Source organism: Gopherus evgoodei, chromosome 3 (genome assembly GCF_007399415.2).
Source record: "Gopherus evgoodei ecotype Sinaloan lineage chromosome 3, rGopEvg1_v1.p, whole genome shotgun sequence".
NCBI classification, from domain to species: domain Eukaryota; kingdom Metazoa; phylum Chordata; order Testudines; family Testudinidae; genus Gopherus; species Gopherus evgoodei.
In genome coordinates this window covers 136848474-136868004 of record NC_044324.1, presented here as the reverse complement: position 1 = coordinate 136868004, position 19531 = coordinate 136848474, and the positions used below count along the sequence as shown (strand labels likewise).

Genomic DNA, 19531 nt, shown 5'->3' with positions numbered 1-19531 from the left:
TAGGCCAGAACAGGCTGAGAGAGACGCCAATACTCACTCGTATTCTATTCACTCTGCAACCAACAGCCTTCACTAACTGCAATTCCAACAAAAATCTCAAGATCAAAGGCTACCAGATCCTCACTTCGAACATGTCTGCTCTTTAAATACTGGGATCCTGATCATTTTCTAGATTTATAGATTCTAAGTCCCGAAGGGATGATGTGATCATCCAGTCTGACCTACTGTATAACACAGACCATAGAACTTCCCCAAAATAATTCGTAGATTTTAAATCAAGATTGATTTTAAAATTGTCTGATGGAAAATCCACCATGGTACTTGGTACATTGCTCCAAATTATGGATACAGCCTGAAAGATACCTAATAAACCAGACAGGTTAGCACAAACAGTGTACATAGTTGTTTAAGGTCAGAGTTAAGGGTAATTGGATACCTCAGTTCTGCCTTTCCGTGCTTCATTTTATTTATTTTGACATAGTTTCCTGGTCCTCTAACATTTATTGTTTGTAAAACCACAATGTTCTAATCAGGTTTAGTTTGAGTAAGGCATTGATATAATCTCACTGCTATATCTCTAGATTAACTTTTCTTTTTCTTGAGGGGGGGGTCTGTGATTCTTTATTTCTTGTAAGATCTATAAGAATTTATCTGTGGCTGTCATAACCTATTCCCAGATTTGGACCTTAGCGTCCAAAATATGGGGGTTAGCATGAAAACCTCCAAGCTTAGTTACCAGCTTGGACCTGGTAAAGCTGCCACCACCCAAAAAATTAGAGTGTTTTGGGGCACTCTGGTCCCCCCAAAAACCTTCCCTGGGGACACCAAGACACAAATTTCTTGAGTCTCACAACAAAGGGGAATAAACCATTTCCCTTCCCTTCTCCCTTCCAGGTATTCCCTCCCTGGGTTCCTGGAGAGATACACAGAAGCAAGCTCCGTGAATCTAAACAGAGGGATTCCACCCTCTCTATTTCCAGTCCTGGAAAACACAAGCACTTCCCTCTTCACCCAGAGGGTATGCAAAGTCAGGCTAGTAAATCTAACACACAGAGATTTCCCCCCCCTGACTCCTTCCTCCCACCAATTCCCTGGTGAGTACAGACTCAATTCCCTGGTGAGTACAGACTCAATTCCCTGGAGTCCCCCCCCCCCAAAGAAAAACTCCAACAGGTCTTAAAAGAAAGCTTTATGTAAAAAGAAAGAAAAATACATAAAAATGGTGTCTCTGTATTAAGGTGACAAATACAGGGTCAATTGCTTAAAAGAAATATAAATAAACAGCCTTATTCAAAAAGAATACAATTCAAAACACTCCAGCAACTACACACATGTAAATATAAATATATAAATATATAAATCACTATCTGATCTTTTGTACTTACGACTGGGAAACAGAAGTTTAGAAAGGCAGGAAACAGAGATCCTCTCATAGCCGAGAGAGAGATAGGCACAAGACCAAGAACAAAGGACTCACACACAAACTTCCCTCCACCCAGATTTGAAAAAGTCTTGTTTCCTGATTGGTCCTCTGGTCAGGTGTTTCAGGTTACTTCTTTCCAGGTGTAAGAGACATTAACCCTTAGCTATCTGTTTATGACAGTGGCACCTTGATATTCCAACATTTTTGAGTTTAGAAGAATTTACTAAGTGTGTTGGACCCATCAATGCACATTACAGGTCCCTGGATTTGGACCTTCTGACTTTTGTATGTGCGTGCGGCTGCATCTAGCAGGCTTTGGGTTCTGGCAGAGATTGTAAAGTATGTATGGGGAACCTTCTACAGTTTGCTGGTGCAGCTTGCAATATCCTGTCTCTGGGGTCAATGATTTAGGACTGCATTAACCCAGGTGCTTGCATGTGTTACTTTCAAGCAGAGCAGAAAAATATATTTTTGATATGAGTTTACATCTCTACCTCCAGTTTCGTGAAGGTGTATGTGTAACCCTTCTGCCCCTCTGAGTTGGCAGCAAGAAGGGCCGGGTTCAGTATCCAAGGGTTCCGTTTCAGTAACACAATGCATAACCGGCTCGAGCCCCCACCCAGTGACCTGGGACACTCACATACCACACATCCCTGGGCGCCTCTAGGAGGCAATACTTCCCCTCTCGCAAGCACGGACTCTGAGTGTAGCAAAATTTTTTTAATAAAGGAAGGAATCAATGCGGCATCCCATTGGAGAAACACCACAAACAGGGTTATAACACAAACCATAAACAAAAACCCACCTCCAAGTACATTTGGCACTGTTGTTTTTCCCCTTAGGGTTTTAAGTCCTGTCACCCCAAAGTCCAACAACCCAAAAGTCTCTGGTCAATGCCACCCCAGAGTTCGAGAGTTTATCTGTAGAGGTCCCTCCCCCCCAGCCTGGGTAGAAAGGGGCACCTTACGTGGTCCGGGGCCAACTGCCCTGCCTCTCCGTGGGTTCTGCTTCCGCCTTCTCCACGAACTGCTCCGCTTTACCAGCCGCTCCACACTGCTCCTCCAGCCGTCCTCAGAAACTGCTCCACTCCACCAGCTGCTGTGCTCCATGAGCTGCTCCAGTTCTCTCTGCAAACTGCTCGGCTCCGCTCGATCTGTGGGCCGCTCCACCCGTCCCACAGCTACTCCGCTCTGCCAGCCGCTCTGCTGCCACCAGCTGTCCCGTGATCCGCTCCAGTTGTCCCCACAACTGCTCCACTCCGCCAGCTGCTCTGTTCCACAGTATAGCTTCAGGCTCCCCCACTAGTTAGCACAGTACTCAGTGCTCTCAGCTCAGTAATTTCAGCTCTTTAGTGATTTCAACTCTTAGTGATCTCAGCTCTTAGTGGGGGAGTCCCAGTGCTAGTGCACCATTAGCCCAAAGTGAGTTCAGCTCAATAACCTGTATTTAGATTCTTGAGGGAATAAAAAATCAACTCTGACATTCCACAGTGGAGAGAGGAGGGGGTGGAACTGGTGCTTCTGGCTCCACAAGGAGACTGCACCATCAAGCACAGATACCTGTCCCCAGCCTCTCTCAATTCACTGGGTTTTGGAACCCATGTCCCTTGTCTAGCAAGTACCACCCAACTGAGGGTGAGTCATTTGTCATCAAGCAGTCCCACAGCTCGGCAGTCTGGGATAGGGTAGGCGTGCCTATGCAAATACACTCTCTGAAATTCTTTCCACCAGATGTCAGGGTAGAGCTTATCCTGACTCTGCTTACATATGTTTAGTAATTGGGATTAGACTCTGGAGGTAGGTGGGTGGGTGTACACCATTCAAAATTGCTTTTTAAAAAAAAAGTGAAAACTCCATTAAGTAGATATAGCCATTCATGAGGCCTTTGCACTAGGAGGGGGGCAGTGGGAGATCTGCCAGTGATCTGGTTCAAGCACATACAGTGAAATCAGTAACTGACAGCCATAGAAACAAAGTTCTTATACTGGTTTGTATATATTCTCTGGAATACTTTACTAACCAATATTAATACTAAACAATAACTGAGTGGAAAATATTTATGGATTAAGACTTATAAACAAATTCTCAAGCTGAGCCAAGCATTAGCTCCACACTGCCACAATTCTGAAAGTTTAACTTTTGTATTATTTGACTATTCTTTGATTTCAGTGAAAGAGACCAAGCAAGAGTTCTGTTATGCACTGAAGATGGCATACATATTTTAAAGCCCTTGTTTTTACATTCATATATTTCTGTCCAGAATGACAAAATCCCCAAAAAGATGATAATGAAAAATGACAACGGGAAGAAGGGGAGTAACAAATCATCATTTAGTGATGAAGACAAAGAAGAAGCAATAAAACGGGCCCTGCTAGAACAGGTAATTTCAGCATGATGTTTGCAGATAATTTAAACTGTGTGTAATAATTCCATAGAGTTAGAACATTTGGATTATCAGAACCCAGAGAGTGCTCCATTGTTATCCACATGGCCTGATGGCTCCTCTGGTTGGTAGGGCTCATTCATTCCTTTAGCTGATAAAGGAACTGATGCTGATGTTAATACCCATTTTACCCTTATGTGGTGGTCCATTAATTTCAGTGGCATTGCCCTTGACCTACTTTGGTGTAAATGAGAGAAAAATTGGACCCAATGATCCAATTCTAGTATTAAAAACTTTCCTCAAACCAGAAGACTCATGGGAATTGAGGTAGCTGTAATTACCAGTATACTACTTGGGAGAGTCAGGTTGCTCTTATAACGGATAGATATATTTTTTTTAAAAGCAGCTTGCAGATAAACCAGGGAGTATGGCTTATGAGCTATTTGTAAACTATTAGGTTAGAATGCTCAGCTGTGTATCAAACTAAAAGTTTAGCTAAAGTAAACATTATATGGACAATATTAGTGAATGTTCATTTCATAATATGGCAGTTGCCAGGTACCAACTTGTGGTGTAATGGAAGGCAATTTTTTTCACCTTTATACTGCTGTACATTGCTGTGTAGTTGTGACCTGGCTTGTGCCTCCCTGGTGAGTTTACCACTGCACTTTGTTGGATGAAGCAGAAACTGTCAGGTGTGCGTATCCTAACTCCAATATTGCTAATGGCTAAAGCAGATTCTCCATTAGTTCAAGTGCCTGGGTGAAGTTCTGAGTGGCCATGGCATGTAGTAGGATGCCAGTCTTGAAGTCCTAGGAGGTGTCAAAGGAATGTTACTATATTAAGTTGAAGAGACACTGTCATTGTATTTAAAGCCCCAATTTTCATTGATTTAAAAAAGATAAATCTTATAAATATTTTTTGCTTTCTGTAATATCTCCCTGATGGACATCTGTGTACAGACAAAGTAGTATATAACATATAGAGATGATGTGGGTTGTTGCATCATATCCCCATACAACTATGATGTTATAATAAGTTCTTTGGGAACTTGGCAACAAAACACATCTGTTGTCAGGGTCCAAAACAGTTTATATAGAAAAGCAGGCAACCTTACTTACTTAGCTGCCATTGAGTAAAGCATGCATATCTACTGAAAATTGATTTGGGGTCTGACAGTTTACTGAGACACTGACCGCAGAAATTCTGCTGTGGTAGGGGTAAAATGGATGACAATATGCTCAGCTTGGGCCAATGGGAACCTGGTGATTTTGAACCAGACCATAGTCAACAGCACCATCTGCTGGGAACTCACTATGATACTTTGAGTTTATTTCAGTTATTCTGCAATATATTAACCTGAGAATATTTATTTTCTATTTGTAAATATACAGAGTGTTATCAATATAATAGTAGGTAGTATATTGGCACTTTGAATACACAGAGAAGTGAACAAAATAATTCAGACTTAAGTTTCTTCTAATTTAGAATTAAGAACACCGAGTCATAGAAGATGGAGAAAGAAAAGACCTGGTAGATTCATCTGTCCCCAAATTAATGCAGCACATAATTCCCAGATAGATCAGACATAAAACTGATATTGCACATGCATTTAGCTCAAAGACACAAAAAAGCACAGGCTGTTGTATTGTATGATACTTATGCACTTCCAGCTTTAAGTATTGAACGGTATTTGGATATAAGTTTATTACTAGTGTTCAAATGACTTACCATGAAATACATAGTGACCCAAATTTTTAAAGGCATTTTGAGATTTGTGTATAAAGTATGTGTACAATTGTGCTCTTACATTTGCATGCACAATTGTTGGGATTTTGTATATTCAGAGAGTTACATAACACCAGAGTTACGAACTGACTGGTCAACCACACATCTCATTTGGAAGTATGCAAACAGGCAGCAGCAGTCTGTCACACACACACACACACACACACACACACACACACACACACACACACACACACACACACACACACACACACACACACACAGAGTACAGTACAGTGCTAAATGTAAACTACTTAAAAAAAGGGAAAGTTTTTAATTAAAAAAAATGGACAAGCTTAAAAAAACCTGTTTCTGTACTTGTTTAATTTAAATTAAGATGGTTAAAAGCAGCATTTTATTTTTGCACAGTAAAGTTTCAAAGCTGTATTAAGTCAATGTTCAGTTGTAAACTTTGAAAGAACCATGGACATTTGTTCGAAGTTACGAACATTTCAGAGTTATGAACAACCTCCATTGCCAAGGTGTTTATAGCTCCGAGGTTTTACTGTAATTAGTATTGAACATGCAGTCAGAGTAACTGCATGTATAAATATAGGTGTGCAGTTTTATTCATGGATTTCTCAGACATCTTTCATTATAAAAGGTTTGATAGGTTTTAAATCCAGTAAAGCTGTGTTATCTGGCCCTGTACTACGGAAAACTCTATAAACTGGCATTTTTAATCTTTATAGAAAGTCCGATTTATAGTCTGGTTGGCATGGGGCTGGCAGGTTCTCCACATGGCTCCCCGAAAGTGGCAACATGTCCCTGCTGCTCCTAAGCAGAAGCGCAGCTAGACGGCCCTGTGTGCTGCCTCCGCCCGCAGGCACTGCCCTCACAGCTCCTATTGGCCGTGGTTCCCAACCAATGGGAGCTGCGGAGCCAGCAGTCTGAGTGGGGCAGGGGCAGCACGCAGAGCTGCCTCAGCAGCAGGGACAGGTCACCACTTGCAGGGAGCCGCCTGAGGTGAGCACCCCCTGGATCTGGCACCCTAACCCCCCGCCCCAAGCTCCATCCCACACCAAACTCCCTGCTCCAACCCCCTCCGTGCACCCAAACGCCCTTCCTCTTAGTTGACTGGAATTTTTCGCTCACCGACACCTCCCCATTCCCCCAACATGCAGGGGAAAAAAAACGTTTACTGTAATTGTTTAAACTACAGTGGTGGTGGTGCTGCTGCAGTCACTTCATAACTTTCTTGGCTTTTTCTTCCATCTTTCCAGGAGTTCCAGGGCCCAGGAGCCTGCTTTTCCTCCTTGCTTTCAAATGAGGACTGAATGTAACTTCCAGTGGTGCCTACCAGCTTACTTCAGGGACCAAATTCTGTGCTGATTTACATCCTGTTGGAATCAGTAGGATTGCACAGGATTTCATTGCAGAATTGGAAGAGCCAATGGGTCTGCTAGAGGGGATTGCAGGGAGAAATACTATAGAAACAGCCATTAGATAGATGAGAGAGACATGTTCTCTTCACCCCCTCCAAACTTCTTTTTTCTGGTTGATATCCACCTCAACACAATCTCAAGTATCATCCATTCCTCACAGCAGATGGATGCACATATCATTTCTTTGAGAGCAATGCAAAATGTTCTCTCCCTTCACTTCCAGCCCCTCCTAATCTGGGAGTTAGGGATCCCACTCAGCACATAGATTCTGACTCCATTCCCTGTTTGTGGTGATTCTGATGTCTGTACTTAGAACAGAAATGAGTAGAGCTGGTTGGAAAATGCAGATTGATTGAAAGTGAATTTGAATGTCATTTTGAAACTTTGCATTTTAACCTTTTTGGAATGGAGCATTTTGATTTTTTCTGTTTCCAAAATGATTTTTTTTAATTATTGTGTTTTATAAAATGAGATGAGTCCACATTGAAACAATGTTTTGGCCATCCCCCAAATTGCAGGGGTTTTGGGAACTTTGATTCATGGGAAATCTCAAAAAAAAAAAAAATTGGTTCTGTTCCAGAACGAAAAAAATTCAAGATCGCAAAACTCTTTTTCTGAAGCAAAAAATCTGGTTCCTGCACAACTCTAAAAGTGAGCCTATATTCTGATCAAGAAAGTCCATGTCCATTATTTTGGAAATGGAAGTGTAAAGGAGGAAAGAAAATACGCATTTAACAAAAAATAAACCGAAACCCCAAATTCATATGGATATTTTCTTCCAGCACCATCTTGAAAACTACAAGAATCTATACAGGCTGAGAAATGCCATGTATGTGCGTTACAGGGATTTGTTGAACAAGAAAGTTCAAAAGCAACGAATTCAGATCCAAATGTCTGATCTCAACTTCAAGCAAAATCTTGAACAGCAAGGGAGAAAAAAGGTATGAATTGTTTTATTTTGAGAGAAAAGAAGGAAGATTTGAAAATATAAGGAAATGTTGAGAAAGAAATGGAAGGCTTGACTGGAAAATTTAAGAGATTTCCCCCCCCCATATCCTTTTGAAGTTGTATGAGTTTCTTTTATCTTATTAATATGCAGGGGTTAAGTTGATAACTCCCATTAGCATTAATACAATGTAACTATAAATACCCTCCTTTCATGGGAGGATGGGCAAGTTGGTCTGTTGGTGGGGAATTACTGAAAGTTTCAAACTCAGGATTTTCTCCTGGAAAATGAGCTTGTTGCAAGAAGAAAAATGACTGATTTTTAAACTGGAAAATGTTCTTGAGAGCACAGTGAGATTAAAGATAATCATCTTTTTTTTTTTAAGTCCTTGCCTGAGTCACTAATAATTATTGATGATTAAAGACAAGCCAGATTTCTAAGAATCTTTTACTTTTCACCATTTTTGGTTTATGAAAACAAACTAGTTCATTTCACTTTTTCTTTCAGTAATTCACTTGCTAGAATGTATTGACATTTTAATAAAATCCATTAAATGTTGTTAGCTTTTGTAAAGCCTCCCCCCCTTTTTATGTAAAAACTAAAATTTGGACTTTAAACTACTTGATAGCGTTGCTTTGAAGTTATGGATGCTGAATCCCTAGCACAATCACCTAGTGTGCTTTTAATCTTCTTATTCTTTAGTGTGGAACACAAGCCACAAAAGTAAGGCCGTGTCTATTCTGAGCTTACACGTCAATTACTCTGGAGGTCTCCCTGTTTGTACCACCAGAGGAGCTGAACTGATGATGATGCAAGAATGGGACATTCTAAGAGAAAGCTCCGTGTCGATAAGGCTAAAAGTGTGTATTTGAATAGGCTAGTGCTGTAAAACGCAAGTATAGGACAGCCACATTTAGAGGAAATTAGGACTAAAATATTTTAAGAAATATCAAAATATTTAAAACAAAATTAATTTTTCTTATGTAGCAATCACAAAATTCTGATGTGTGGAAAAAACAAATGGTCTCCTTGCTCTCCTATGACACATGAAATAAAACATATAAACTGAAATGAGGAGGATGGTCCCTTAGGAGGATGGAAGGCTTGAGAGAGAGAGACGTGTAAATTTTTAGGAGTTGTTTTTTAGGCCTCACTAGGAAATGTAATGTCTATGTGTGACTTACTTTTCTTTGAGAATTGCCTCTGTGCCTTTGCACTTGTGGGATATTGTGCTTTTGGTGTTGAGCTGTGGAACTTCCTTAAAAAGCTGGGTGTGTTGGGGGAGTAGGGGGGAGGATTGCGCAAAAGAGATCTTGCGTGAAGTTGAACTTCTTGCCCCATTCTGCAGAGGGAATGCGCCTCCCTATCTGTAGAGTCCTTACATTATATAGGACTCCAATGCAGAGGGGAAGGCGGGCAGGTAGTCTGAATGCACAGAGGTGACGCTCCTGAAGAGCAACAGTTACTCTTAAGTACCCTCTTTCTTTCTTTTCCAAAGTCAATTCAAAAGAAAAGAGGACGATGCATGTGAACCAATAAAATCACTTTTCAGGCTATCATGCAGTCATTAAAAGTATCCATATTTATGATCCTTCCCCCCCCACCCCCCGCCCCTTGCTTCTTTATAACATTTGAGCACCTAAAATGCAGGAGTTCTGCAGAGGGTTTAACACAACTTCTGACAGCCCAAACCTATAGAGTCTGTTTGTGCTCAGGATTTATTGGTAACTCAAGGGGATACATTTTAAACAGTTTTCTTATGCTTAAAAAGCTTGTATGTTGCAAGGACTTAAAAAAAAAATCCTCCCTATGATGTAATACTGAGGGATAATAAAAAATAACAATAATCCAAGCCCCAGGAAGAGTGGTCATTTTAGACTCTGCCTTATTTGTGGACTGTGTGTTAAAGTAAGTTAAGAAAAGCACCTGCTTATGCAGTACAAGCCCAGGGGTCTTTCCTTTGTAGATGACTTTAAAGGCTATGGCCAAAATTTTTGAAAACAGGTGCATGAAATTGGCAGTTATATCCTTGCTTAGGCACCTACATAAATGACTTGTCTTTCAAAAGTGTTGAGGACCCAACAGCTTCTATTAAATTCAAATCAGTTATGCCAGCAGAGATTGTGCTGTGTGTTTTGTTAATGTAAGATTTACAATATTCTTAAGTATTCATGTCTTTGCATTTAAACACTTGTAGTTGTACATGTTGAGAGCTAAATAAATTGTTGTCAATTAGCAAATTTAACTAGACTTAGAAACTAGGCAGAATTATGTTGCAATACTTAGAAACCACAGCTGCTCCAGAAAAACCAGTTTCCATCGGTTGTAGCTCCCCAAATGTGGATACTGGGAATTTGCTACTCATCCATTGCTAATGGAGCTTCTTTCCTGGAGTCTGCTTGTGGATCTGTGAGGTTGTTGGGAGGCCTTAAATTCCTCTTCTAATTACAAAATAAATAAATCGGAGCTATCCCCCTGAATCTTCATTGCTGAGCATGTCATATTCATCTTAAGCACTAGAGAACGCTGCTGCCTTAAATAAAAGACCACAGTTTATTTCTCAAGGCTGCGTGTCAAGCTGAGAAAGTGAAACTGGGGATCTTGGTAATCCCTCAGAAGTTAGATGGGGAAGAAGAATTGTAGAAGGAACATTTTTGAGCAGCTGTTCATTCTCCACTGATGAATAATACTGAGGACTCCAGTAGTTGATATTTTGATCTCAGGAACTAATTGGCCTTGGTTGTACAACTCGTATTGGTGAATACTTACTAATGTGAGGAGTCCCACTGAAGCCAGTCAGAGTATGTCAACACTGCATTTTAAAAACTACAGCAGCAAATCTCAGAGCGCCGGTCTACAGACTCAGCCTTGCAAGGCTTGTGCTATGGCGCTATAAAAAGCTGTGTAGATGTTGCAGCTCAGGCTCTGAAACCCAGCTTCCTCCCTGAGCTTTAGAGCCCAAACTCTAGCCAGAGCCCAGATGTCTCCACAGCTGTTTTTAGTGCTGTAGTGCGAGTGCTGAAACTCACTACTAGGGTGACCAGATGTCCCGATTTTATAGGGACACTCCCGATTTTTGGGCCTTTTTCTTATATAGGCTCCTGTCTTGACTTTTCACATTTGCTATCTGGTCACCCAGCTCACTACTGAGGGTTTTAAAACAGTGTAGACATACCTGCTTCTCTTATCGGGAAAGGTTCCACAGTCTAGCGTGTTATTTCACATGTTGTAACACATGATGATGTGAAAATTGTGTTGTGCTGTGATGACAACGCACTGGGTAGGGACTATCTCATGTGTGTTTGCACAACCCTAGCACAGTGGGGTCCTTTGTAACTGCATGATCACCAGCTTCATTAGATGGTGTTTGTATTAGGTTCATTTGGTGTTAACAAGTTAAAACAGTGTGTGGAAATTTACGCTACTGTTTTCAAGACTATCTGGAGACAATAAAACAGACATGTTCATGAAACTGCAACCATTCTTACAGGAGTACATGACACTATTACAGAAATATTCTGAGCAACTTAAACTATTTAATCAGAAGCTTAGATTTTCCTGTAACAGGTTGTAATATTGAGGTCCAAATTTTCTGCTAGTGTCAATGGGCACAGTGCCAATAACTTCAGTGGAGTTTTGCCACAATATGCTAAAGACTTTGGTCCTATTATTTTTTTTTCCTTCCTTCAACCCCAGCGCTCACTGCACGCACATGCACATACAGATTTTTTTTTCTACACACTATAAGAACTGGCATGCTTTGATTTCTTCACATTGTAAAATGAAGGAAAATAACCCTTTTAGTGCCCAAAAGATACAAGTACTGAAGGTTAAGATCTAATATGAAAATGAAATAGGGTTGGGGAAATTTTGACTCTGTTGAAAAACCAAAAAGATTTTGGATTTTCAGTTTTTTTGACAAAGCTTAAAATTATCTCTAGAAATCCATATTTTCATGGAAAATGTCCTTTGCTTAGTCAAAAACCATGAATTCTCCATCAAAGAGTTGCAGTGGAAACTTGTCAACCAGCACTATAATAAGACTTAAAGGCAAATAAATAAAATTAAAATATTACTGGAACATGAGCTTGTACTCCCCTGAGATATTGCAAGCAGGTCTCAGAACACTTCCTATATAATGCCTGAGTGACCTGCTACTTATATACGAGCCATACAAAATGGAAATCAAGAAGATTTCAATGTGCTCACTTCTAAAAAATTTTAGTAACCAGATCCTGGTTTCGTTCTGTATGCCAGATAATATAATAGAAAGTATGTGTAAACTTCAGTGTTACATTTTTGCTTTGTTTTATTTTAAATAGTTTTATGGAATGCATTCTCAGTTAGCAGGGAGAGGGTTAATGAATTTTGTGTTTTATTGCAAGAAGGTCTCTGAACAGATAATTGCACTATCCTGCAGGATCAGGGCCAGTATTTCCGTTTTGTCTGTCCCTTTCTGTCACCTTTTTAAATGCATACTATTTCTCATGGTTAAACAGGTTTTAGAGACCTCCTGGGGAGAAGGAAATGCAGACGTCTGAGATGTTAGGTGTAACTTCTCACTTTCTTTGGATTTATTCGATCTGGTACCAGAAAATAAATCACTTTTCACGATATTTACACTGCATATTAGTCCAAATAACAAGTAAATCTGAAATATTTTAGTAAATTATTCCTACTCTGGGTTCTACCAAACATGGGTTCTTCTCAAAGGCTTTAACTTGAACTTTTCTTTCAAACCTACAAACCTTTCTCCTTCGCTTCTTTATAACATTTCAAAACAAAATAAACACTCATTTCACCTGACAGCTTGCAGAGTCATATATAGCTAACTAGCATTCTAAACAGCCACAGGAGTTCACAGAGAAAATAAAAATAATTTGTTCTCCATTTAAATGAATGGAGGAACCAAAGAACCTCTGCAGACAAAACTATATTGCCCATTTTTAAAATGGAAGAACTCAGCTGCACTCTCCATAGCAATCAACTGTTTCTTTTTGACTCCAATTCGGGAAAGTGTCCCTCCTCAGGACAGAAAGTGCATACTTAAAATTAAGCATGATTGAAAGTGCTGTCTTAATAGGGGTAGATGTAATCATGTGTTTGAGTTCTTTCCTGAATTGGGGCCTCTATGAGGGACATCCATAATTCAGACTCAAGTTCATCACTTTTCTTCACATATCTGGTCTTCACATATTTATCGTTGTGAACTGCTTATCAGCAATGAAAAATCATGAAACTGAAGTGATTTATACTAAAGCAATGAATCCTGCATCATTTCCAACTCCCTGAATAGATAATCTTTAGGGCTGTTGATTAATCACATTAACTCATGCGATTAACTCAAAAAAATTAATCACAATTAATCACAGTTTTAATTGTACTATTGAACAATAGAATACCAATTGAAATTTATTAAATATTTTTGGATGTTTTCTATGTTTCAAAACATTGATTTCAATTACAACACAGCATATAAAGTATACAGTGCTCACTTTATTATTTTTATTACAAATATTTGCATTGTAAAAATGATAAACAAAAGAAATAGTATTTTTCCATTCACAGCATACAAGTACTGTAGTGCAATCTCTTTATCATGAAAGTGCAACTTACAAATGTAGAAATTTTTTTGTTACATAACAGAACTCAAAAACAAACCCAATGTAAAACTTTAGAGCCTACAAATGCGCTCAGGCCTATTTCTTGTTTAGCCAATCGCTAAGAGAAACACATTTGTTTACATTTATGGGAGATAATACTGCCTGCTTTTTATTTACAGTGTCATCTGAAAGTGAGAACAGGAATTCACATGGTACTTTTGTAGCTGGCATTGCAAGGTATTTATGCACCAGATATGCTAAACATTCATATGCCACTTCATGCTTCCAACACCATTCCAGAGGACATGCAGTCTTTTATGATGACCCAACACATCTTCATTTTTAAGAACACTTTCACTGAAGATTTGACAAAATGCAAAGCAGGTACCACTCGACTCAAGATTTAAGAATCTGAAGTGCCTTCCAAAATCTGAGGGGGCAAGGTGTGGTGCATGTTTTCAGAAGTCTTAAAAGAGCAACAGTCTAATGCGGAAACTACAGAACCCGAACCACCAAAAAAAAAAATCAATCTCCTGCTGGTGGCATCTGACTCAGATGATGAAAATGAACATGCGTCGGTCCGCACAGCTTTGGATCGTTTATGAAGCAGAACCTGTCATCAGCATGGATGCATGTCCCCTGGAATGGTGGTTGAAGCATAAAAGGACATATGAATCTTTAGTGCATCTGGCATGTAAATATCTTGTGACACTGACTACAACGGTGCCGTGTGAATGCCTGTTCTCACTTTCAGGTGACATTGAAACAAGAAGCGGGTAGCATTATCTCTGCAAATGTAAACAAACTTGTTTGAGCAATTGGCTGAACAAGAAGTAGGACTGAGTTTGCTTGTAGGCTCTAAAGTTTTACATTGTTTTATTTTTGAATGCAGTTATTCTTATGTACATAATTCTACACTTGTAAATTCAACTTTCATGATAGAGATTGCACTACAGTACTTGTATTAGGTGAATTGAAAAATACTGAATTGAAAAATTCTTTTGTTACAATGCAAATATTTGTAATAAAAATATAAAGTGAGCACTGTACACTTTGTATTCTGTGTTGTAATTGAAATCAATATATTTGAAAATATAGAAAACAAAATACTATTTATTTAAATATTTTTGGATATTGTTTAACAGCGCACTTAATTTTTTTCATTGCTTGACAGCCGTAATTATCTTTTGTCCCTTATTTTGAGTCTGTTAAGCCCAACTTGGTGTCTCTCACATTTGGGCTTTGATAGGTTGGATGAAATGGTTCCCAATTTACAAGATGGCTACCATTGCAGAATGCATCAATCAGCTTAGTTCTGACAGTGCTGTTGAATTTTTACCTTCCAAAAAGAGAAAATACAACCAAGTTAAAAACAAAAACTACAGGAGAGTCAGCCCATATGGAAAAAGTCTATTGCAATCCATAAAGAATGATTTTAAATGGTTACAGAAAAGTTATCAGTCTATAGAGTTGTATAGTAGGAATGTAGCTTTCTAGTCCATTCTATATGTTGGTTTAAAACATCTCTGAAAAGTAGCGTTGGATGAAAAATGGGACCAATTTTCCATATGATTTTTCATTAAAAATATTCTCTCAGAAATAGTTTTGGTAGAAGTTTTCTAGCCATAAGTAATAGAAAGGACTTAATTTTCTCTTTAATTTCACAGGTGTTGGTTGTTTTTGATAAATCATATTGATGTCATCTCTTGACATATACATACTGTTTCCATAAGGGAGATGATTTATGTACTCTTCCTCTGGTCCCAGATCTTGCTCTAAAACAAGTATTTTGATGGTGGGAATAAAAACAAAGTTATCACTAAAAACGTGACTCTGCCCAGCGTGAATAAACTAAAGAACAGCAACCCTGCCATCACTTTCCAACCATACAGATCTGAGTGTCTTTCATATAATTCATGATTGACACAATTATCCTGAAAAGGACGTGATTATTGACAAGACTGCTTCCAAGCTTACTGTGGTGTTTCTCGCACTACCAAGTCTGCTGGTGAAGCATGGTGATAGCTGCTGAGTCAGATACTAGGCCTAGTGAGCAGAGTCCTGACTGCAGGAGCAATCCCTACTCCAATGGGATTAGAAGGAGCCACGTGGAACATTTTCCCATTAGGATGCCAGTCAGTACTGAAGTGTTTTACTGCATCAGACTGGCCCGTTCCCCTGGGGTTTATGGGAGCCACTGAAGAGCTTGGCAGGTAGGGAATGTGAGGCTCAGGGGCACCTGTTCTGGTGCTGTTGGAATGGGAGTTGGGGCAAGAGAAGTTAGGGAGCAGAGAGAGCTCTCTTCGGAGAGAGGGAAGTGGAGTATAAAGTGGGACTGGTGTGGGTAAGGAAGGGGTGAGAGAAATAGGAGAACAACTTTTATTCTAAAGACAAGTATGTTCTTCCTTTAGGCATCTAATGGTTTAAAAAGTATCCCACAAAGCAGTCCAGATGGGATTAGGTGAGCAGGTATGGCACTCGCTATGCACTCAGTAATAGCTCCTAGAAGAGAGAGCCTTGTGCTCTAGAAGTAGATCTGTGCCAGACTTGCTAGTTCTGGTTCACACAGTTTGAACTTCACACCCCTGGAGTTTCACTTTGAGCTCTAATGGGCCCAAATTCAAAACAAACTTGACTGAAACCAGTGAGTTTTGCATGATTCTCACACACAATTTGTGTGTGGGGGGGAGGGTGGGATGACGCTTACTTGAAACTCTGCTTAGGTTCACTTGAATGGCTGGCAAACCTCTGGGGGGAAGTGGGCATTCATAATAGATTACATTTGGTTTAGGACCATCATTAGGGAAGTTTTCATACGGGGATATGGGCCAGGAGGACACAAGGGTTATTGTCTGAAGGGCTCCCTAGAGAGGTGCAGTTTAATACTCTTGAAAGATAGTTTAGATAATGGAGGTCCTTCATCCTGGGGGATCTCCTCTCCACCAAGGACTGGCTGTGATGTGAATTATTCATGCTTCACTCTACGCCCCCGGCTTATAGTGCCAGCAGTGGGGCTGCTTTTTATTGACTGAGTTCTAGATTGTAACTTGATTGTTCCAGGGGAGTTGAGATGTCCTCCCATTTAGCGTGGCCCTGGCTGAAGTATTTCACAAGTTCCCCCTTCTCCTGCTGTCCCTTAAATCCTCTTGCAAATGCACACTCTAGTGTGCCTATGACCTAATCCCCCAGATTCATTCTGATGCCATGGCATTGCAGCTGGGGAGAAGAAGGTTGACACTGAATCTTGGGCTATCCAGCTGGGGAACCTAGAATAGATTTGCAGGATGCCCCAGATTTGCTTGACTCATCCCTGTTCTGTAGTCTGACCACTGCCATGACCAGCCCCGTCATAGCACTGACACACAAATCATTACTTTGTGAAGTGCTTTGGGATTCCATGAATGTGCAGTGTAGCAACCTTCCCTTCTCTCTCAGCAAGAGAATCTGGCGGCTGCTACACAAGAACTGCATACAAGAGTTTTCAAAGCAGGAGTCATTTATAGGAGTCCCCTTGCTAGCAACAGGTGGGACTAACCAATGAAGTTTTAAAAGCAGCTTGGTGTAGGAAGTGATTAACAGTAATGGATATATCCATCTTCACTATAATACTAGAGGGTCACTTCAATCCATGCCGTTTTGCTTATTTGAGAGTGATTTGCAGGGGATTAGATGAGCATGTGGAGGCTTAGTGCTTTTTGACTAATTTGCAATTCAATCTTGAAATACAGTTGAATGGCTCTTTGACACAACACCCCTTTCATCAGCTCCTTTTGAGAAAGAAGTTAATTTTGCCAATGAAACTGAGTTTTAGAAATGCAAAAAAAGCATTCAGATAGGTTATTTTTATTAAACCATTTAGCAACTTCATAAATTTAAGAACTGTTTTAATTTTAAAAAATTATATGTTTAAAAAACAAAAATACCAAAACTCACCATGGCAAGTTTCGGCTTTAGAGGTAACTAATGGCTGAGGTGAACTTCTTTTTCCATGGAAAATAAGTTTTATAAAAGAAACTTAGCTGTCATCTGCACTTCAGTGCTTAAAAGGACCATACAACACGATTGTGCTCTAGCCATATTTTAACCGTGTTAGAAAACTGTTTTCATTTTGAGAGATACTTAAACAAAAATATGTTTAACATAGTTTTCCTCTGTCTGTCTAGGTACAGTTTAACCCACAATTTAACTATTATATTTAATTTTTAATAGTTAAATAATGCAACGGTTTGTCTAATAGTTCAGTAATGTGGTTATTTTAGTAATGTAGATGGGGAGTTGGACACAATCTTAGAATTACTGATGTTTTCTGGAGAACTTTGGAAAACATTGCTCTGTGTTGTACAGTACACAGCCCCAGTGTGCACTAGACATGTGTCTGGGGCTCTTAGGGGCTACCATAGTAGAAAAACGATAATCAGTTTTCTTTTAAATCCTTTATAGAAGGAGCTAACGCGTAAACTAAGGTCTAATTTTAAATACTGTTTTATTTTTGCTGTACTTGAACGAGATTTGGCCAGCCAACGGGAATAGGGATGAATGTTGTTAGAACTCTTTTATCTTCGGGGCGGGGCTGAAGTGTTCTAGTTTAAGTCCTTAGTAACACAGGAGAAAAAAGGATTTTTAACACAGTTCTAACACCATCTGGCCTCATCTGTGATGTCCAGCCAGGTGAGACCATGTTAGAAATCAGCTTAGTTGATATTAGGTAAAATTTTCATAAGTGCCTAAATCACTTAGGTGCTTTTGAAAATGTTACCCATTGTGTTTTAATGAAGTAAATGTGATCCAGTATTTAGGTTTTGTATAAATAGTCCAACTCCACGAGTAATGTTTTTCCATGATTTTTCTTTTAAACTCCAATGGAATCATGATTTTGTGTTTTTTGTTTTGTTTTTTAAACCAATAAATGTTTTCCTTGCAGTGTCTGAGAATGAGACTGAGCATAAACCGAAGTGAAACCGGCTTAATTAATTTCCATTTTTTTGGTGGTTGAACTATGAAAAAGATAAACAATATAAATGGTAAAAAGCTATTTTGATTTGTAAAAATCTTTGTTTTACTCATCTAAGGGGGTGTTCATATCACAGGTAAAATCATTGTTTTCAGTGTATGATTTTTAAATTGTCAGTGTACCTCCAAATATAGTTCCTGAGTTCAGTTCTTGGACCACTGCACAACTGGATGTATGTTCTCCGGGGCTTTATCTTTCCTTTGTATTGCTGCGGAAAAATGCATGAAAACAAGATCTTTGTTTCTAGAGATTTCATCTACTCCCTTATTCCATTAATTGATGTTAAAATCCTGTCTTTGTGACATGACCTTTGGCTTTGTAGAAATGATTATAATGTCACCAGAGAGAAGATATTGGCATTATTAGCTGAGAAGTAACCAGCCGGGATAAAATTAACTGTTGAGGAACAGAGGCCTGGTTTCATGTGAATTTCCCAGGGAATTTTAAGAAAACAACCAAAAGGAAGAGAAATCTAGAAAACATAAGCAGAATTGTCTCTAAATCGAATGTTTTTCAGAATTTTTCACGAGACCTCAGCAAACATTTAAATACAGTTCTATGAGCTTCAGTGCTGCGTTATTTTGATGTGTTGTTTTTATGATCTCTTTGATATAAGTAGTTTTCCTAATTTAGTCAGTATTGTTATGGACAAGAAAAAAAAATGATAGAGACTATGCTACTAAAGTTTATTCTAGGCAGATTTGGTTCTTTTCTCTTGATGTTCAAAGACAATTTTAACTGGTCAGTGACACTGCTAAACAATCTAACATCAAAATAACTTAATAGGCAGCCTTTGCAATACTTTCTCAACTCAAAATTAAAAAGGCATGATCTGATTCTCTCTTTTACAAGAAAGGAACAAAATGTCCCTACTTAAGAAGGTTAATATATTTGGTGCCACATATCAGGCTGTCTCTACAGGTCCATGTTAAAGTAGAGTTGTAGACTTATTAGCATCCTATTAATATGTGCATAAAATGTAGTCTGTGTCTG

At 39.2% G+C, this 19531-nt stretch overlaps 1 protein-coding gene across 3 annotated transcripts in view; it reads left to right on the top strand.

The window, feature by feature from the left end:
- LOC115648716 overlaps window positions 1-19531 on the top strand; it is a 116321-nt gene that overhangs the window by 34250 nt on the left and 62540 nt on the right. For all 3 annotated transcript variants that reach the window (XM_030556726.1, XM_030556723.1, XM_030556725.1), the window contains exons 3-4: window positions 3683-3802; window positions 7761-7919. In XM_030556726.1, the coding sequence (XP_030412586.1) occupies window positions 3683-3802; window positions 7761-7919 (279 nt within the window). The remainder of the gene's footprint in view (window positions 1-3682; window positions 3803-7760; window positions 7920-19531) is intronic.